This window comes from Patella vulgata, chromosome 2 (genome assembly GCF_932274485.2).
Source record: "Patella vulgata chromosome 2, xgPatVulg1.2, whole genome shotgun sequence".
NCBI classification, from domain to species: domain Eukaryota; kingdom Metazoa; phylum Mollusca; class Gastropoda; family Patellidae; genus Patella; species Patella vulgata.
This window is the reverse complement of record NC_065880.2, coordinates 36,701,210-36,721,227: the sequence shown is the minus strand read 5'-3', so window position 1 is coordinate 36,721,227 and position 20,018 is coordinate 36,701,210. Positions and strand designations below refer to the sequence as shown.

General features: G+C 37.0%; 1 protein-coding gene across 1 annotated transcript; it reads left to right on the top strand.

Moving 5' to 3' along the window:
• Positions 1–1,389: 1,389 nt before the first annotated feature.
• On the top strand, positions 1,390–19,984 carry LOC126810575 (amiloride-sensitive sodium channel subunit alpha). Its single transcript, XM_050535720.1, has 11 exons — positions 1,390–1,490; positions 1,739–1,923; positions 3,602–3,777; positions 5,699–5,787; positions 6,871–7,034; positions 10,158–10,253; positions 12,837–12,978; positions 17,318–17,393; positions 18,195–18,353; positions 18,993–19,068; positions 19,656–19,984. Exons 1-11 carry the CDS (start codon positions 1,394–1,396, stop codon positions 19,821–19,823), a joined length of 1,428 nt encoding a protein of 475 aa, XP_050391677.1. The 5' UTR covers positions 1,390–1,393; the 3' UTR covers positions 19,824–19,984.
• The last annotated feature ends 34 nt before the right edge of the window (positions 19,985–20,018 follow it).

Here is a 20,018-nt window from a genome sequence, read left to right as displayed (position 1 = left end):
ATTCTGCTATGCACTGCTTAATTAGACGTAACGTTATGTAAACATATTTGATTAATTCTGGAGCTCAGTTTAAAGCGTAATGATACTATTACGCATTTAGCTCTTGGTTCTTAATCGGACTATTGACAAGTCATAAGTTGGAACAGAAATTTGCTTCCATTACAGCAGTGTTAAATGTGATTAGGTAATCAAGCGAAACACAGTAAGGAGTATGCCAGATATCGGACCCTATATTTTTCCGACTGGAAGGCAAAATATTTTTCCCCAAAATATATAACATTTGTTCCCACCCTAAAAAACTGATTTCCCGAAAGTACGCCTATCCACGTGGGTTGTTGTAGTGTTAGCCATATATTATATTGTATTATACCACTTGCGCCCGTCAAAGTACTGTTATATCAGCCATCCTCTTATACCACGTTTTTACACCAACATCTCAGTCGTATATTCTTTTTGCCTATAACCCATTTTTGCCTATTATCATTGTATTTTAATATTAACCATGCATTCTGTTATACCATATTTACGTGCAGTACTGTTATATTAGCCATGAGGGGTTGTGGGTGGCCGAATGGTCTGTCATTGAGTCAAGAACCGTGGTTCCCATTCAGTAGGGTCGCCTGTCCAACCTCGTTGTTTTTTCCCCGGGCCCCCTGCCCCCCCCCCCCCCCATAGCTTAAAAATCCCTATATGCACAAGATAATTATTCCTTGTACGCTTATACAGATAGCCATGATTTCGAAAACGTCATAAGGTTTCCTAAATATTCCCCGTATGCGCTAGGCATTAGTGTATGGCAAAACATTTTAAACAAATCTAAAATCTCTACAATGCTTAGTTCGTTCGTGGGGCACGAAGAGCCATTCGTAGTTGTTAGGTTCTTGTGTATAAATGTGCTTTTGAGGTTAAAGTGTCCCTTGTCTGCGATATCACTTCGGTGGCAGTGGACGTTAAAGAATCTCCGGGGTACAAATAGTCCGGGGTAGTGCCTAATCTGGGCCGCTGAGGAGATGGCGTGTGCTTGCCCAGTCTGGCCCAATTAGTTGGAAGTTAGATGGCGGAAACGCGGCTGGTCGGACAAATATTTCCAAAGAAATAAAAAAAATACTGTATGTTAGTCTCAGTAAACAACATACATTAAGTCCAGATAAGACGATAAACCCAGTTCCCTTCCCTCTTTATTTAAATGTCAATATCTAGCCTGTACATTAAATATTAATATCAACCAACTGAGTATTATTCATCCAGTTACTGTAAGACCAAATGTTTTGCTGCGTGTCAATAAATTGTGAAATTGTTTTCAATTGACTCGAGTACTTAAATATTCATAATCTAGAGGAGTGAAATATGTTCCCATAATATTGCAATCGATCAGTTAAACATATCTAGGAATATGGGCGAAGGAATCTCTCACACAGCTATAAAGAAAATTTTGAAAAGTGAGAAGCGACAGCGATTATTTTGGATATTTGTAGTATTAATCGCCACAGGTAAATTGTTTTTATCATCTTGATATGACAGCCTTTAAACGTCTATGTAATAGTTTAACTGTAAGACAGTATATATCATGACATTACTATCAATGATAAGGTACTAAAAAGCATCTTCATCTAACCGTGTCTTTCTATACACAAGATCATTTTCTTTATTATCAGACCGCTGTATACACAAAATGAATACTCGATTTGCAGTTGCACATACAAGAAATGATATCAAGATATTAATTATTTGTTCACAGGATTTTCATTTTACCATTTATCACGATTGTGTCTATTTTTGAATAATTGGCCAGTATCGACGTTGACAACAAAGCAATATAGACGTAAACAGCCATTCCCTGCCATTACAGTTTGTAATTTAAATCATCTTCGAAGATCAGTTGTAGCCCATAAATCGATCTATGCTATAATTGGAGGATTGAAGGTAAGTGTGACATGTTTTTTCTTTTATAAATTACATATATTACATTACCAAAAGTCCACACATTGTAGATACATGACTCTTCTTATATTGATAACCTTCAAACACGTCCTTGTTATTTAGCTAGGGGGGGGGGGAATGATTAGAACGCGAGCGCTGTATACGGTCTGTCATTTAGTCGATTCCCCAGTTGTACGTGACAAGAAGTGTCGCCTGTCTAGACTCGTGGGTTTTCTCCGGTTTCCTCCCACTGCTAAAGACCCCTAAGCGCAAGCGAATTATTGAAATAAAATTGAACCACGTGTTAGTCCCAAAATGACCAAGTTTGTGTCGAGTGGACGTTAAACCCCATTTATATATATCTCTCTCTCTCTTTCTGTTATTTAGCTGCTGTTTCTAAAACATTTAAGTAGTGGTTTTTGTGGGTTTCTTACATTATCTACAATCTGTAAACATTGCGGGGTAGTTTTACATAAGCCTGTTCAGCAGTCCCATTCAGATATCCCGAATAAAATATTTTACAATTTGTAAGCTATAGCCTTTCCTTTTTTAAAAATTTCCCTCGGGAATGAAGTGAAATTGTTCTGCATTTTCAATCTAAAGTAAATGGCAATCGCTATTGATCTCTGAAGGTTTTGAAATAATCTGATTTAACCTTTCTGTTATTACAAGTAAATCAGATCGTAGTTGGTTTGTTAAGCGCAATATATTCTACCATATTTTACAAATTACTCTTATATTGAAGAACATAATAGGCTATAGTCATTTCTGCTTGTGCATGAGGCAGTGTCTGTTTAGCTGATCCTGCGTCTCATTTCGTAAAAGGGAGGATAACTCGGGAACGAAAGGTCGCAGAATGCTGTATATCGGCAGGGTTCGCCCTCTCGTGCCCCAAAGCGTCATACCAAATTTGAACGAAATTCATTATAGTCAGTGTCCACAGGCACCTGAAGGGATTAAAACAAAACCTCTTACTAATTGCTTGACTATAAACTATATACAATAGTAAATAGTCAAGCAGTAGTAAGAAGTTCTATTTTAATCTGCTTGCCTACAACAGTATAGTATATAATCCCTTCAAATGCCCGTGTCTCTATCGCGTTAACAAGGTTTTCAGAATCGGGTGGAGGGGGAGAACTCCGGAACGGAAGCTCGCGGGATGCTTAATATCGAGAGGGTTGGTCCTTTCATGACCATAATTTTATAGGCTATTATCATTTCTATTTGTGTACCAGACACGACCTGTTTAACTGATTCTACTTGTGATTGTCGATGGTATTTTTATTCAATTATGTTACATAATTGTATCTATTAATGTGGTAAGAAATCCAAGAAGACGGTGGAAACAATAGCCAAATTGATGTTTAAAATGGTAAAACATTCTCCTTGGACCCATATTTTTTTACACTGTCTTCTGGAATTAAAATAAGTATGGCTATATTTAATGTTCCTTAATTTTAAGCATGTCTTGCTATTTTCTGAATTAGTAACATTGTATCCCACAAAAGCAAATCACCATTTTAGAACAAAAATAAGACCCGTAAGATTGCTGACGAAGCAGTGACCCCAGGGGAACCAAGATGCATGTTACTTGTAAAATATAAGCTTCTTTGTTTTAATATTTTTTGAAAATGTGACGTGTATCATCACAATATTTTTATTTCTGTGTTTATATTTTTAGAATGCTAGTACTAAACGCCCTATACTAGGTAGTAAGGTGGTTGGCAAAATGTTGGGCAGATTGGGATTACAAGACGTTTTAATTCAGATGTCCACTTCCAGTAAAGCTTTATACAGCCACCATTTAGATCATATGTTGATGAGCTGCTCCTTTAATAATAAACCTTGTACAACTCGGTGAGTTAATTTCGAGTACGTGGCGTATATCTGTGTATTAAATATATCCTGTAGGATTAAGCCAATTCCATTTGGTATGACATAACACATATGGAACAGACAGCTGATTCCCAGTGGATAATATTCTGTAAAACCAACAAATTTAGCTGTGTTTGAATACGATCATAGATATTATTATTGTAACAGAACCATGCACTTTTCATACTTGTATCATGTCACAAGCCATCGCACCACTATATTGGCCCTATTAATAATTAATTGCACATTAGATTAAATCAGTGAATCTATATTATAAAGTTCAAAGAGACATTATTTTTCACACTTGCTTGATGTTCTACAAATTATTCAACAAATTATTCACTGATATATTTGATAGCATTGTTGTTAATCGGCACGGAAAGGTAAACAGTACGGATAGTCAGACAGCTTAGAAGCAGATTTCGGATGTATGTGAACGTTCCGGACAACAGTGTCCAATCTTCCAAAAATGCTACTTATTTTAGCTTTCGTTCTTTGCTAGGCACTGCTAGGAACTACTTCCCCCAAATATATTATTGCGGCCATCTTGAATCTTCAAGATTTTGGCTATGTAAAAACCGGTATCTACCAGTTAGGATCGCAATCTTAATATCTAAACCTACATTTGCAGGATCAAGGAATGTGGTTATATCATCTAGAAATGCGCCACTTCCTCCAAATATGTATTATGGCGCCATATTGGATCTTTAAGATTTCCGCCTTGTAAAAAACTATATCTACCAATATCTTAGCTTCTAAACCACTGAGGATCGCAGTCTTTGTGTCTAAACCTACATTTTCAATTATAACATCTCGATTGCGTTTACTAAAAAAATAACCAAAACAAAACCCCAAAAACAAAGAAAAAACGTTCATTTAAAAAAGTCAGAAAAAATAGCTTCTGTACGTAATAACCTAAATTTTGGGAATCCAAGAAATACAATTATACAGCCTAAAAAAGGCTCCAGATTGTTCTTATTTACACAAGAAAGAGAAATTTGTCTACGTTGGAAAAAAACCAAACACAAATCGGTATACTAATATCTACCAATATATCAGCTTCTGAACCAGTTAGAATCATAATCTTGGTGTTTAAAACATACATTTTGAGGTTCCAGAAATTCAATGATACCATCTGGAAAGGGATCAAATTTCGTTTATTAACACAAGAAAGAAAACGTTTAAGTACGCTGGCAAACATGGACATTAAAAATGTGTGTGATAACTTTCAATCGAATGTGATTTTAGTCGGTGTATATTACTTACTGATTTTCAGTTTCCTCTGTATGACATCATATCTGACTTGGCGATCTGAATTCCTGATTAAAGATATCAACTTCTGTCGCTTCGAGTACTTTGACGTACTGTAAAATGGATTCCAAACTTATCCGCGACTGAATTAGAATATCTAATAACTCTGTATACGAAGCATGGACTTTGTGAAACCCGCGGCATTAAAACTATACGAAGACAATGATGTTAGGTGTCGCCTACTGCCATTTTATTGAGTTACTACGAACTTAAAGGAACAAAATATTGCCACACAACGAATAGAACCATTGTATCGTGTAAACAGTCGTCCAATATATTGCATCCGAAGGTTACTGTCTAATCGTCCGGATGGAACGAAAAACCGAGTTCCCGTGTACACATTGACGTGCACGGAAAAGATCCCTTGACAGTTGGAATTCAATATAAGAGTAGGCCGTAGTGCCGCTGTCCGGGCAAAATTTCCCTCATAGCACACTGTATGGCGCATGCCCGTCTTCATTTGCGGGTTATCATTTTTGGAAAAGCCTGGATACATCGACAGGAATGTGCCAAGCTAGAATGTCTTTTATATAGGGTTATGTAGACTATAAAAATGTAAGAGTAGACAAGACATAAAATTTATATATTTCAGAAATTTTACCAAATTTTACGATTATCAGCATGGAAATTGTTACACTTTTAAAACAAGAGATTATGTAAGAAAAATAGGTCCTGATCAAGGTAGGTTTCATATTTATAAATTTTTCACTTATACAACTCTGAAGAAAAGAAAACCCCACTTTAATGGCATGCCTAGATTTAACAGTACTGACAGTACTTAAGTCTTGTGTGTGCTTTCTGAATCAGGATCCATGATTACTTCACTTGATTAACCAAAGTCCCCTCTGACACATCTGATGTAACAGGTCACTGCAGAAGTTCAAAGGAACGGTTTAAAGATACATTATGGGAGATTAGAAAATTTCAGTAAAATTGATCCACTATAATGAACAAAGAATTTAGCTATTGAATTTTCGGCCTAGCCTCGATCATCATTACTAAAGTCGGTAGGATAAAAAAAAAACATAGTCTCGATTATCCACTTAAACAGGAAATCGGAACCTAATCCGATGCCATCGAGAGTTAATTATGGTCTGGATAAGTTAATTAATGTCTAATTAATAATTTAGATAACATTTCAGGCCTAAAGAAATACCCGCAATAGGCGGATTTAGCTCTTGCATATGTTTAAGGAAACCAGGAATTCGATCTTGCAGACAGTTGCGTAGCTGACCTGTGTATATAAAAATCTAGCGGTTTCATTTTACATGAGTAGAATATTTCTTATGGTAAAAAATTCAGAACATTAAATTCAACTTTTTCCTCAACAGATATAAAAATGAACACACTTACATGGATATACTACTTCTGAATTTTATTAACCTGCTACGTTTCAATACACATACAGTTATACACATAAGACATAAAATTCAGAAGTAGTATATCCATATAAGTGTGTTAATTTAGTATAATCTATTTCTATATGTCTTGTATGGATTAAATACAAAAATAACAAGATTATAAAGATAAACCTGTTTGATCCAAGAAAACGACATTCTTATTGATTTTTTTCAGTCCTTATTTAATATTGTTTTAACATGTAGAAATATGTTCATTCTCTTAAAACCCTAAAGGATATACAAAACAACGCGCACTCCCAACTACTATATACTTCTACACAGAGCTTTTAATAGAATAATAGGTGTAAGTTACTTATTGTTAATATTATTTATAACTCTACTTTATTTCATGTTTTATTCTTAGGCTTACAGTTGGAACTGAATGTGCAGCTGGAAGAATATATCGGTAAATTCTCACAGACTGTTGGTTTTAAGGTAGTTATACATGAAGAAAATTCGGTTCCTTTTCTTTCCGAAAATGGTATCATCATAACACCCGGAACACATTCACTCATAGCTCTAGAAAAGGTTCGTTAGTAATGTCGACGTTTTTTTTTTCAAATATTTCTGATAAAGAACGTGATGTGATGTCACTCACTTTTTATGTTTAAAATAGTTGTTAATTTAATTATTTCTAATCATTTCTTTGAATAATTAAATTTCATTTCTACAAATCTAATCTTTCTGTTTGAGGTTGATAGTCATGATAGGGTGTCGCACGCTGATGGACGGGCCTGGATTATCGAGACTATTTTTTTAATACAATTTCCTGAATTCAGAAGTCAACGAATGTTTTAGTATTATATGACTAGTATTATGTTGTTGTCGACGTGGTGAGATACATATTCTACTAAACCAAAATGCGCCGCTCTGAACGGGATAGTTAATGAAATAGCAAATTGAAAAATTAAAACCATGGTTTAATCCACGCTCCTAGGGAGCCACGGTGGCTAAGTGGGTAATACGCTGGCCCGCTAGTCTGGAGCCAACTGATCAGAAGTGAATATTCGCTAGGACGCTACAATCACTGATAAGGATGACATCAATGCGACTTAATGAGTATCAAATATTAACTTTGTTCCTCCGACAAATTAAATTCTAAAACATTTTTTGATGTATTAGAAAAATAAATAAAGACGTTTGACGTATTTGTAGGTAAAATTTATTTCCTATTTAGTGTAAATGGGTATTAAAATGACTAAAGGGCAGCATTCTGCCCGAAGCAGTAACGTCTTATGTAAACAATGCACGCGCCATTCAGCCAATGATTGACGCCGCGTGCTGTGACGGCACGTGTTGAAGGCAGTCATCTTTTACAGAGATATTAGAAGACTTTCGTAATTTTCTGTGAAACAGATTGAGTCTGGAGGTCGCGTGTTCGATCAATGTATTGGCCGAGAAAGTTCATCGGGATTTTCCGACGTAGTTTCCCCTTGTTAATGGTGCAGGACGGAGGGCCTGACAAGGACAGCTGTTCAGTCATTCGGATGAGACAAAAAACCGAGGTTCGGTTTTGCGTGCACGTAAAAGATCCCTTGGCAGTTGGAATTCGATATAAGAGTAGGTCATAGTGCAGCTGCCCGGGTAAAGTTTCCCTCATAGCACACTGTATGGCATATGCCCGTCTTCATTAGTCTGGTCATTTAAGCCAGTATCTTTGATTGAGAGTATCTGGGTTATGTTTCTAATTTGGGGCTAGTTTATACATGTGTGATAGACACAAAACCGCAGCCACATAAATCTGTTTTCTGTTTATGATTGATTAAATTCAATGTGCACCAGTTTTAGTTTTTATTGTTTAGCTAAACAGTTATTTACTGCTTTCTATCACCTAACATTTATATGAAAAACAGCAGCAACATGATAGTGTTTCTCTTTTATTGCTTATTAAAATCAATGCCTTATCATTAGATGTTTAGCGCGTTATTAATATTTAATAGATCTATAGACATATTCTCTGAATGTCATTTAGTGATTGGGACATAATCAAATAACACACTTTTTATGGAATAAATATTGTATTAGTAATTTCACAAGTCGTAATCAAGCATATACACAAACAGATAAAATAGAATGAGAAAATACATTCGTTCCTTCCTTGAGGCTTAACGGTTTACGGTAGATACATCAGTGTGAACTAACCAATGGGATACAAGAACAGTGACTAGTTATCACAAGCCCAGATTTTTACACGAGGAGCTTTGCCAGGTTCCTGTTAGGAAATTTGACAGTTGACAATGCATGATGTCATCATCGTCTCCAAATTACGTAGGCATATATGCGCTCGTACATACTAAGCTTTTTAAAGAGAGAAATCCAACAGCCCTTTTGACGTCACATTGATTCAATTGTGGGGGATCACGTGGCTAAGTGGGTAAGACGCTGACTCGCTAGCCTGGAGGTCGGCTGTTCGATCCCTGCATTGGCCGAGAAAGTTCATCCAGATTTCCGGCGTGCTTTCCCCTTGTCAGTGATGCAGCTGTCTAGTCGTTCGGATGGGACTAAAAGATCCCTTGGCAGTTGGAATTCGATATAAGAGTAGGCTGTAGCGCCGCTGCCCGGGCAAAATTTCCCTCATAGCACACTGTATAGTGTATGCCCGTCTTCATTAGCCCAGTTTAGGAGCAGACTAGTAGGACGTTAAACCCCAGTTCATTTCATTTTGATTCAATTGTGATTCAATTCCATTGATGCAAATCATTAATTGCGATGTCACATATGTCTATATCATTATTTCACGCTGTTGGGATAGTTAGATTTGTACTGGAAATTCTTGTCTGTAGGTGTTGGTTTTCTGTACACTGTAGTGGTGACAATGGAGTTTCTCTTCTTACCAGTACATCAAGGAGGATGTGCTGTGACACCCTAGACCTGGGCCCTGTTTCTCGAAATTTTAACTAAAGATAAAATCCAATTTTAGTAGATACTTCAATTTTGATTGGCTAAGCACTAAAATCAATCTAATATTATCCAATCAAATTACTAAAATTTTGATTTTATCTTAGTTAAAATTTCGTGAAACAGGCCCCTGATTTACACAAATCCCTCTTCAAATCGACACGTATCCGTACACCGTAATTTATTCTAGTAATTTATTCTCGTGGAAAAGGCACGCAACTTTTAAAATAAATCAAAAATATCAGTTTAATTTGTAATATATCACCCTCGAACAGCCAGAGCTGTTCAGTACTTCTAGCATTCGATTTCTGTTGCGACGCCATTATTGTTTATGCCTAATCGTAGATGATTGATCTGTGCAGTTTGATTGGCTGTAATTCTAGAAAAATTAATGATTAAAACTGTTCGTTTTGAAGGACGTGAAAATTGTTTGCAGTTTACATCCATTGTTGAACATATGTTTTTGTGACATTTTCGTCTTTTTTGTGTAAATATCTGACTTTAGGAAGACGAAAACCGTACACCCTTTAATTAAACATGTTTAATGGTACTTATGTTGTTGTTTCCATAACCGGCTGTTTTAATGAGAATCAGTAGACTAATGGATCCACCAGTCTAGACGTTCAACAGATATCGTATGATTTATATCAAGTCTACAAGTATTGACGAGCCCTCATTTTTCGGGCATGGTAAAATATAGAAATTTAATTAGTTGACATATAATAATTATCCCTCTATGCTTTTGTATTGTAGAGTGTGACGTCACGTGTAAATACCGAGACTTGTATTGATACACAATCTGGTAAAGATAACGGACAAGAAACTCATGGCGCTACATATTCCATACAGGTAATATACAAATACATTGTCAAGAGATCTTATATCATCTGGTCGCGGAACCATAAAACATTTTTACTCAACTTAAAGGGACAATAACAGTCTTGCTGGCTTGACAGCTCCAGAAAATAAAAAAAATAGCCCTATTCTAAGTACTAGATGTGTTAGTGTCTTACATGTTGTGTAAATTATCCATTAAATCCTATTTTACTTGTCCAGAGGGTTCAAAAATATTTTTAAATCCAAGTCACATTTGAAAAGCTTTACGTCAGGCTTTTCAAATCATTTAGTTGAATTTTTCCAATTTTTTAAATTAGGTGTGTTAAGTTGAAATTTGTATCATCAGTTAATTGGAATATTGTAAAATAGTACAATTTGTTGACCAGAATAAAGATTGGGACATATTATTCAGTTACAACAAGAGTGGTATTGAGCCTTTAAGAACTACTCAATTTTGAACTAACAAAGGGTTTGAAATTGATCAAAGGGTATTGTGGGTGGTGATCTGTTAGTCTTGCACTCAGAAAGTCGTATAGATGCTAAACACTAATTAATTATTGATTGCCACGTATTTAATCAGCCTGCTGGTGATTTTTAATATCGTAGCGTAAGTGATACCTAGTATATAAAACCGAATCAAACACGCGAAGTCCTTTTAATCCGGAATTAAGTATATGCTGTGTGTATAAAGTTATAAATTTGGGATCTAAAAGTATCCATACATGTAATTACACCTAAGCTTCATAGTTTTGATGTCCCTAATTAATCATGGAAGACACAATAAGTCTAAGCAAGCCAGAATAATATGTCGTCATTAATCAGCGTTTAATCATAATAATTATCAAATATTCAGCTCGTGTACTAGTAATATTCTTGAATAATGTCCATCTTTTACCATTCCCTGAAGTTTTAAAAAAAGTACCAATGGAAACGGAAAACCAAATTGTAAAGGAGCAATGATCACCGTACGCTCTGCCAGACTCCATATCAGACGTACTTATGTTCGACCAATTCTTGGTTAGGCTGGGAAATGCATCACCGACAGTGGCGATTAAGACAATGACATGGTGTCCCCTTCTCAGATGAAACCGAGAAACGCTGACCGAAGAATGCGAGTGTGACGAACGGTACAAAAATAACTGCATTGTGCAAACGTGTGGCCGGGGTGGAAGGATGGTTTGGATATCGCCTATCCCAGGGTCTGCAACTGCAGCATTATAACAAAAGCACAGAAGTATCACACTTCCCCTCCATCAAACGACGTTGCATGGCGTATGTGACCTTGGGGTTGAATGGCCGAATGGTTAGTACGTGCGCGCTGTATCATAAGGTCTGTCATTGAGTCAACTGACCTGGTTTCGATTCCCAGGTTGTGACAAGGAGTAGGGTAGCCTTTCCAACCTCATGGGTTTTCTCCTGGTCCTCCGGTTTCCCCCCACTGGCTAAAGACCCCTACACGCAAGCGAATTGTTGAAATAAAATTGAACCATGTGTTAGTCCCGAAATGACCTAGTTTGTGTGGAGTGGACGTTAACCCCCCCCCTCTCTCTCTTTCTCTCTCTCTCTCTCTCTCTCAATGACAGACCTTGTGATACCACACATCTGAGCAGTCTTAGTGAGTACAGTCACTTCTGAATTAAAGTAATTCGGTATAATCTTCTCGTGTAATTAAATAGAATACGTTAAAACTAGATTAAAACTAGATCCATTGAGATATATTCGTGATAGTTATTCATCTTTAGATGAATAATATTATATATTAGTTTCTATAAGACTGTGTTTGTCATGAGCTTTATTACATTAGGGATTTAGTCTCGATGAATCACCAGCTAATTACTATTAGTTTTGAGAAAACATCACTGTTCTGTTTATCTACATTGGCAAATAGCTTTTGTTTATTTTTATATAGCCATTCTTAATAGTTAACAGTTTAACACGTAACGTTAGAACTTCCCATATTACCGTATCAAAGATACATTCTCACAAAAGAATAAAAGTATGGCCTTTTTTGGTATAATAAGGAAAGTAGAGACACACAAAGGAACACCGGAACTACGGTGGGTCAGTGAGAAAGACGTTGACTCGCTCCTGGAGGTCCCTTGTTCGAACCATGCGTTGGCAGAAAAAGTTCACCGGGATTCGTCTGTGTACACATTGGCGTGCAAGTAAAAGATCCCCTGACAAATGGAATTTGGTGGCTCAGTGACGGAAAACAGAGGTTCCATGTACACATTGGCGTGCACGTAAAAGATCCATTGGCGGTTGGAATTCAGAGTAGGGCGTAGTGCCGATGTCCGGACAAAATTTCCCTCATGTCATAGCACACTGTACGGCGCAAGCCCGTCTTCATCGTAAGGGTGTCACTATCTGACAGCCTGCCTGGTTGAGTGAAGATGAGGCCAGCATCGCCCAAGGCCTTAACGTGCGCCAAAATCCTGAATCAACTTTCGATATCGAAATGGTCGAATTAGTGCTATCGACCAATAGGTAACTATTTTGCCGTTATAGAGCAGTTTTCTGTTATACATGTAATAATATTTCCATTTTTATGTTTTACAAAGAAAACGTCATTACATATAGTTTGATGTATTTTAGGCATGCTCAAGAGACTGTTTCCAGACAAATCTCTTACAACAATGTGGATGTTACGATCCATGGTACTCTCCTAACGCATCATTATTTGAAGATCTAATTACCAAAAACCTTGAAATAAGAAAATGTAATCATACCAATGAAGGTTAGTAGACACTGAATAAATTTTGAATGCCCACGTCCATTTTGTTAACGTCATCTTATATAAGCCAAACGTCTATAATGACCATACGTGGGTTAATATTAGTTTTTAACCCACGTATCATCATTATAGACATTAAAATGTGTAATTTGGTATATAAACAATAACCATCAACGTTCGCATACCAAGCCTTACGATCTGATATAACAAACACTTAGCTGAACGTGGGACTAATCTGCGCATATTAGACTAATTTGTCACTTATTTAGGCACCACTTTATACAATAGTTTAATAAATTTAGAGATTGTACATGTATCTCTATACATCTACATACACGATTTCAAACAAACTCTAAGCAGGGGCGTACATAACGATTTTGTTTGGGGGGTGTTTAGCCAAAATGCGACCGACTGATGCCCATACCCCTAGTACGAGTGACGCAGTCAGGAGCCGAGCACCACAGGTGCAAGTTTTGTAGGGGCCATGTGCAGTAACGGATCTAGATAGGGGTGGGGGGTCCAAAATTAGGGCGCCACCCCAGCCACAATTCCACCCCACAATGAATGTCAACAAAATACTGGCTATAACATTAAGCGTCCCGGTAGAACATAGGTGGTATTGTATAATTATATAGTTGTTTGCCGATCGTTGTCTCGCTGGAAAGCAGTTTTATTTAAGTTGACATAAAGTTTATGTCATATATGATTGTGGCTATAACACTGAGCAACCTGAGAAAATTTTGAAATATTGAGTCAATATCTTGGCATCTGAGGTCATTGCTTGGAGAAATTCTTGTGGACGAGAGGACCAGAAATGTGAGTCAATTAGACAAAATCTCGAAATCTGCCCCTGTGAATTCCGCCTGTTTTGCAAGAATTGACAGAACTTTTGTATAGCCTGACGCCCCACGACCCACACACCAGTGCCAGTGGTACTACTAACATAACTAGGCAGATCAGTGAAACCGTGAATATGATAGTGCTGAGACAGTATAAGACAACAGAGGAGTGGAAGAATGATGTTATAATGAAATCGAGCGCCGCAGGCGCGAAAAAAATTGAGATGTGTAACCGAGCTTTTAATTTTTGGGACTGGACCTGACAATTTCATTCAATGTCATGGCAAATGGATCCAAATTCTCGTTAACGAGAGGATAAGAAATGGGACAGAATCTTGAGGCCTATCTGTCAATGTCGCCTGTTTTGTGACAGTAGAACTAACAATTCTACAGTCTTTTGAACCACGACTCACTCACTAGTGGTACTACTAACTGGGCGATTCACTGTAACTGTGAATATGATAGTGATGAGATAGTATAAGACAGAGAAGAAGTTGAATAATGATGGCATAATGGAATTGAGCGCCGATATGTAACTGAGCTTTTAATTTTTGAGGACTGGACCTGAGGGCACTTTACCTCAATGGGGCGCTTACTTGGTCTCTGAAATGCCCTGGACTTTGGGGAGAGATTTTGCAGAATTCTGATGGTCAGAAAACACCCCATTAATTCATTTAGTCTGAGACCGACTGCGGTGAGCACTTTTTTTTTAGAACGACTATTTTTTTGCCATGGGTTGAAAATATTTTTTTCAAACATGATAAGTTGACAAGGTTATTTTATACTAAAGTTTTGCGTGAGTAGTGACGTGTGCAGTGAGCACTTATTTTGATACCGACTGCTCATATCTTACGACTGACTGCACTGATTTTGCGACCGACTAGTAATTGGGATCTATTCTGGCATTATTTGTTTACCTCATTAATTCATTAAGACGGCGATGCATGCTTTTGAGACCGACTGCAGTCATACTTTTTTTTAATCCGATTTAAAAAACCGTTCTACGAATATATCACCGTTACATCATAATGACCGTTGGGTTCGAATTCCATGAATATCCTTCTACGCAAATAGTGTAAAAGTATGTATCATATCAAGGTTGTAGACCCTCCAAGGTCACAATTTGTGTCCGATTTTGATGAAACTCAAAATAAATGTTTGTATCCAATAGATCTCAGTTTCTTTCGATATTCGTTGATATCGGACCGTAACTTCTTGGATTATGGCCCCTGATTGTACAATCGCGTTTTTAGCTCGTGGACCCTCTAGAAGTCACAATTTTTATCCGATTTTAAAAACCGTGTAAAATATCACTGCTACACCCTAATGATGGTTGAGTTCAAATTTTGTGCAAATTGGACCGAAACTACCCGACAAAATGGCCGCTCCGAGTTACCAAATATTGTCAATCTCTAGAGGCCACAATTTGTATATCAGATTTTGTTGAAACTTAACATATATTTTATATCCCAAAGATCTCGGCTCATTTAGATATTCGCGCACATCGGGACCGCTATTTCCCGGATTGTGGCCCCTGATTGTGATGCCTCTATCCGATTTTAAAAAAAAAGTTTACATTTATCACCGTTACGGCATAATAATGGTCGAGTACGAATGACCGCTCTCCGTACGCAAATAGGTTATGGACCCTGTAAAGGTCACAATTTGCATCTGATTTCAATGAAACTTAAAATGTATGTTTATATCCCAAAGATATAGGTTCCTTTCGATATTGCGCGTATCGGATTGTAACTTCCTGGATTATGGGCCCTGAATTTAAACTCACCTTTTTTTAACTTGTTCTCTGTTCATCTCTTACAAAATGTGGGCGTATCTTGCTCTGACATCCGTTTTTTTAGTTTAAAAATTGACTGGAGAATGGGCCTGGAGAATGACGAGGCAAAGGGTGGGGGCGAAATGTGGGATAGGATGGGATGTTAGTTCAGTATGAGTACCAGCAATAACCCTCTACTAAACCAAAATCTTTCACATAGCTAAAAACAGGTTGCAAATAAACACAGTGGATATATTAAATGATTCTGGTGGGAACATAAATATTGATTACCAAGAGTTTAAAACATTAATTTAGACACAGTAACAGATATATTGTGATTATATCAGTTTGACAGCCATTGTTGAAATATCAGTTTGACAACTTTTTTGGAATTAGGAATATACGCAATGCATTCAATTATTAATGGACAAAAATAACAGAGCGTTATAAACATTATAAACAAATGTATATAGAACTCAAATTATGCCGAATTTATCGCTTGACACTAGAATTTTTCAGATTGGGAAAATACACTAAAGCATGAGTTACTAATGAAAGGTAAAGATCCACCAGTTAAAACCATTAATTATTACATACACACTATAAAGATTTGACAACCATCGAATATTTTCAAATTTTCGACGCCCTCCTCCCCAAACCCACATAAATGGCTGTTATATAGAGTCGGCCTTTAAAGTAATATATACGATTTGTAATATATGTTCTGCGTCCTTAGAGTAAGATAATACGCAAAGAAAAAGTATTGCAACACCCCTTTATATATGACTACATGAAAATGTGATCGTGTGTTGCCGTCCGTCCGTCGTCCACAATTTCTTGTGAACACTCTACAGACTACGTTTATTCTCTTTTTGGTAGGGTTGGCCATTGATAGATAGTAACCCTATAACTTATACCAATGGATGCAAACCCATATCATGATTCTAGCCTACTCTAGGAAGTTCCGACGTCGCCATACAATTGCTCTACCTTCCGCCATGAACAAGAGAAAGAGGCTTTTATCCGACCAGTTCATTTTTCGCCATGGCGTAATGTTCCAACGGTGGCGTGCTCGGCACGATGCTATTCGTGTAGCCTTACGCTCATGTCTGATAGACCTCTTAGCGCTACATCCAGCCGGTTTGAACTGATTACAGAACTGATGAGGTACCCATTCCCTTGACGGAAAAGGATGACATCGCACAAGTCTCAATAATGCTGCAACTTATCTTATGTACTGCGAGCTGCCAGAAAGTTGACGGTAGATGTTTCCGCAATAACCGACTAAAGGGCAAGGAATGGCGACCCAACTGTCGTGCGATCTGTCTCAATGACATCACAGCATTCGTCATGACAATAACTTACCAGCTTATTGCTGTAGTGAGTTGACTAGGCCCCACTGTGAACTTTCCTTAATGCAATGGCCTAGTATCCAAACATATACCTTTTATGACGCAAGGGGTTAAGGGGTGTATGCTTTCCTTGCGCCGTAGGTCTGTTAAGGGCTACACTGACAACTTTCACTGCTATATATGGAGGATTTGTTTACTTTTGCATATATTTATTTATGCAATAAATTTCGTTTGAGAGCATAAACATTCGGGTGTTGTGAAGTTTTTGTTTCTGTGTATGGAACAGAGCTATCTTTATATTCGATTGAAAGGCGTTAAAATTGCTCGTACTTTAAACTCAAGCCTATTTTAGGTACAATACTTGTTTAATTTTATAGGATGTATTGACAGAATAACAGCATTGTTTGAAGACAATCAAATTTGTAATGCAGATGTTTGTCCCCCACCTTGCATGTAAGATTATTTTTATTTTTTCACCGAATACCACTAGAAATTTTCACTGCGCTGGCGCAAGCAATTTTAACCAAAATCTATTAAAATTGCCCAGAATACAGATTGATAACGGTTTCGAACGAGTTATTTCCCTTGCATGTGATAATTCCTCCCGTGTGTTTACGAGAAAGATGGGGTTTAACGTCCACTCGACACAAACTAGGTCATATCGGGACTAACATGTGGTTCAATTTTATTACAATAATTCGCTTGCGCGCAGGGGGCTTTAGCAGTGGGAGGAAACCGGAGGACTCAGAGAAAACCCTCGAGGTTGGACAGGCGAACCTACTCCTTGTTACGGACAACCGGGAAATCGAAACCACGCCAGTTGACTCAATGACAGACCTTATGATACAACGCCCTCGCGCAACCATTCGGCCATCCAACCCATGTATATGACTTTGGGCGTAATACTTGATACTTATCAAGTCTCAGCTTAATGTACTTTTTGAAGGATTTTCCATTTCGCAAGTTCCTGTGCACGTGGCAGGGTATCATTATAAGTTTGAGAACGCACCAGATTGGCAGGCAGTATATTATCGACCTATCACAGCTTACTTTTAAACATCGGTTTTGATGGACCGAACCAGGAGAAATTTAAATCGTAAAAAACGCGTGTGTTCTTCCTTAAGTCCTTATATAGATAAATGAAAATCTTTTTGTTGATATATCAGATTGTAGTCTCAGCTATGGAATTCTCTGTAGCTAAGTGATTGCAATGCGTTTTCTAACACTTTCTTCGTATACTTACTTTCTTCACAGAGAATCGACATTTAAATACCAGATATCATATGGTGTTTGGCCTATAGAAGAACAACTGATACCAATTCATGCCCGATTTCATAGTAAACTTCGTTCAGTTGGTTCATACCTGCCTAAAATTCATTACAGATATACAACTCGTATGAAAGAGCAAATAAGGTTAGATAATAAGACTTTATTTATAAGCGAATAATACACAATATTATGTGGCCATGTGTTGTATGAAAATGGTCGAAAAATTCTCGCCTTGCTCCGCTTGCCACTAGTAACTAGTACCTTTCGTATAAACCATAATTATATTGATGATAGTGCATATATGGCTCTGCAAATTCAAAGATCGGGTAAGAACATAACACCGCTCTATACAATTGTTTGTGTTGTTCAATCATGGCCCCCCACTTTCAGAATCACTCATGCATCCCGTAATTGAGAACATCCAAGCACGAGAATCGTATATAAAGAATGGTTGGCTTGTACTTTACACAATGGAATAGATATCCGTATTATTATTGTTTTATTTACATCCGATGTACAAAGATAGTCACAACCTGTTTTAAAATAGATCGATTGTTACTAAGGGCACCCTCGGCTGGGTATAACATTTGACATTTACCCAGTAACCTTCATATTCTGAAATTCAAGTCCATGTAGTGACGGGTGTTGCACACGAGTCAGGTTAACGTTAGAACCCACCATACCACTTCCCATTGGGTACGTTCATATAGCTAACTGATTTATCTTAGACTTTTGTATTTAAGATAAAATTGATTCTATAATAAGTATAACCTCTTTTTTCAGAAATAATTTTGCAAAGCTGAATGTATTTTACAATACACTGAGTAGCCAATATATTGAAAGTTTCCCATCATATACGGTATGTACAAATGTATGCATTAAATAATATTTTATCAATTAAGAAGAATACTGAAGTAGTTTTAATAGTGTTTGGTAAACCATGCTTTTCAAATAAAGAGAGGTAAATGATTGCAAAATCTTAATATTAAATTATTGTTGCTACAATCTGTAAAACGCCTATAGGATAGATTTCTTTAATTTGGGTCAAAAATAAACGTGTAGATTTGATGGAATGTATGTACGGAAAATCCGCTTCGAATACATTAGGAATGCCACGCCAGTCAACAAGACATTCTGCATATTTCAAACGCAAACTGTATTAATCCTCGGTATCAGTATTGCCATGGGGACTATTTTGGCCCCCTCGCCGACCAATAATCGTTTAATCAACAGCGAAACTAAACTTTGTTTCACCGACTTCCAAGTACATTAACGAAATGAAAATTAAATCGTATGGGAATTATGCCATCACTATTCGAGATAACGCACCAGATAAATCAGATTCAATAATTTATTTTGACCCATGTCCAAAAGGTTTAATCACTTTAATAATGTATACATTTATGTCGTCGCGAAATTATGTACTTGTTTTTTTATATGTTTCAGTGGGTAAATTTCTTGGCTGAAGTTGGAGGCCAGGCTAGTTTATGGATGGGATTCTCTATATGGACAATAGTAGAAACTCTGGAATTAATATACCACCGATATACACGACAACAGCAAGAGAGAGACAAATATAAGTTACCCCAAAATACCAACGAGTTTTTAGTTTAGTAGAGGAGTGCGACTTTAAAATTTTGTGGAATAAAATAGAGTTATAAATAATATTTGTGACTAAAGGGCCAAAAGGCGATACCTGTTGAACGCCATGGTGCAACAATTGATAAATATAAGAGGCCGCATATATCGGTTTATTTGATGTGTTTTAATTAAAAAAGATAATCTGTTACTAGTTGTAGTGAGAGCGAT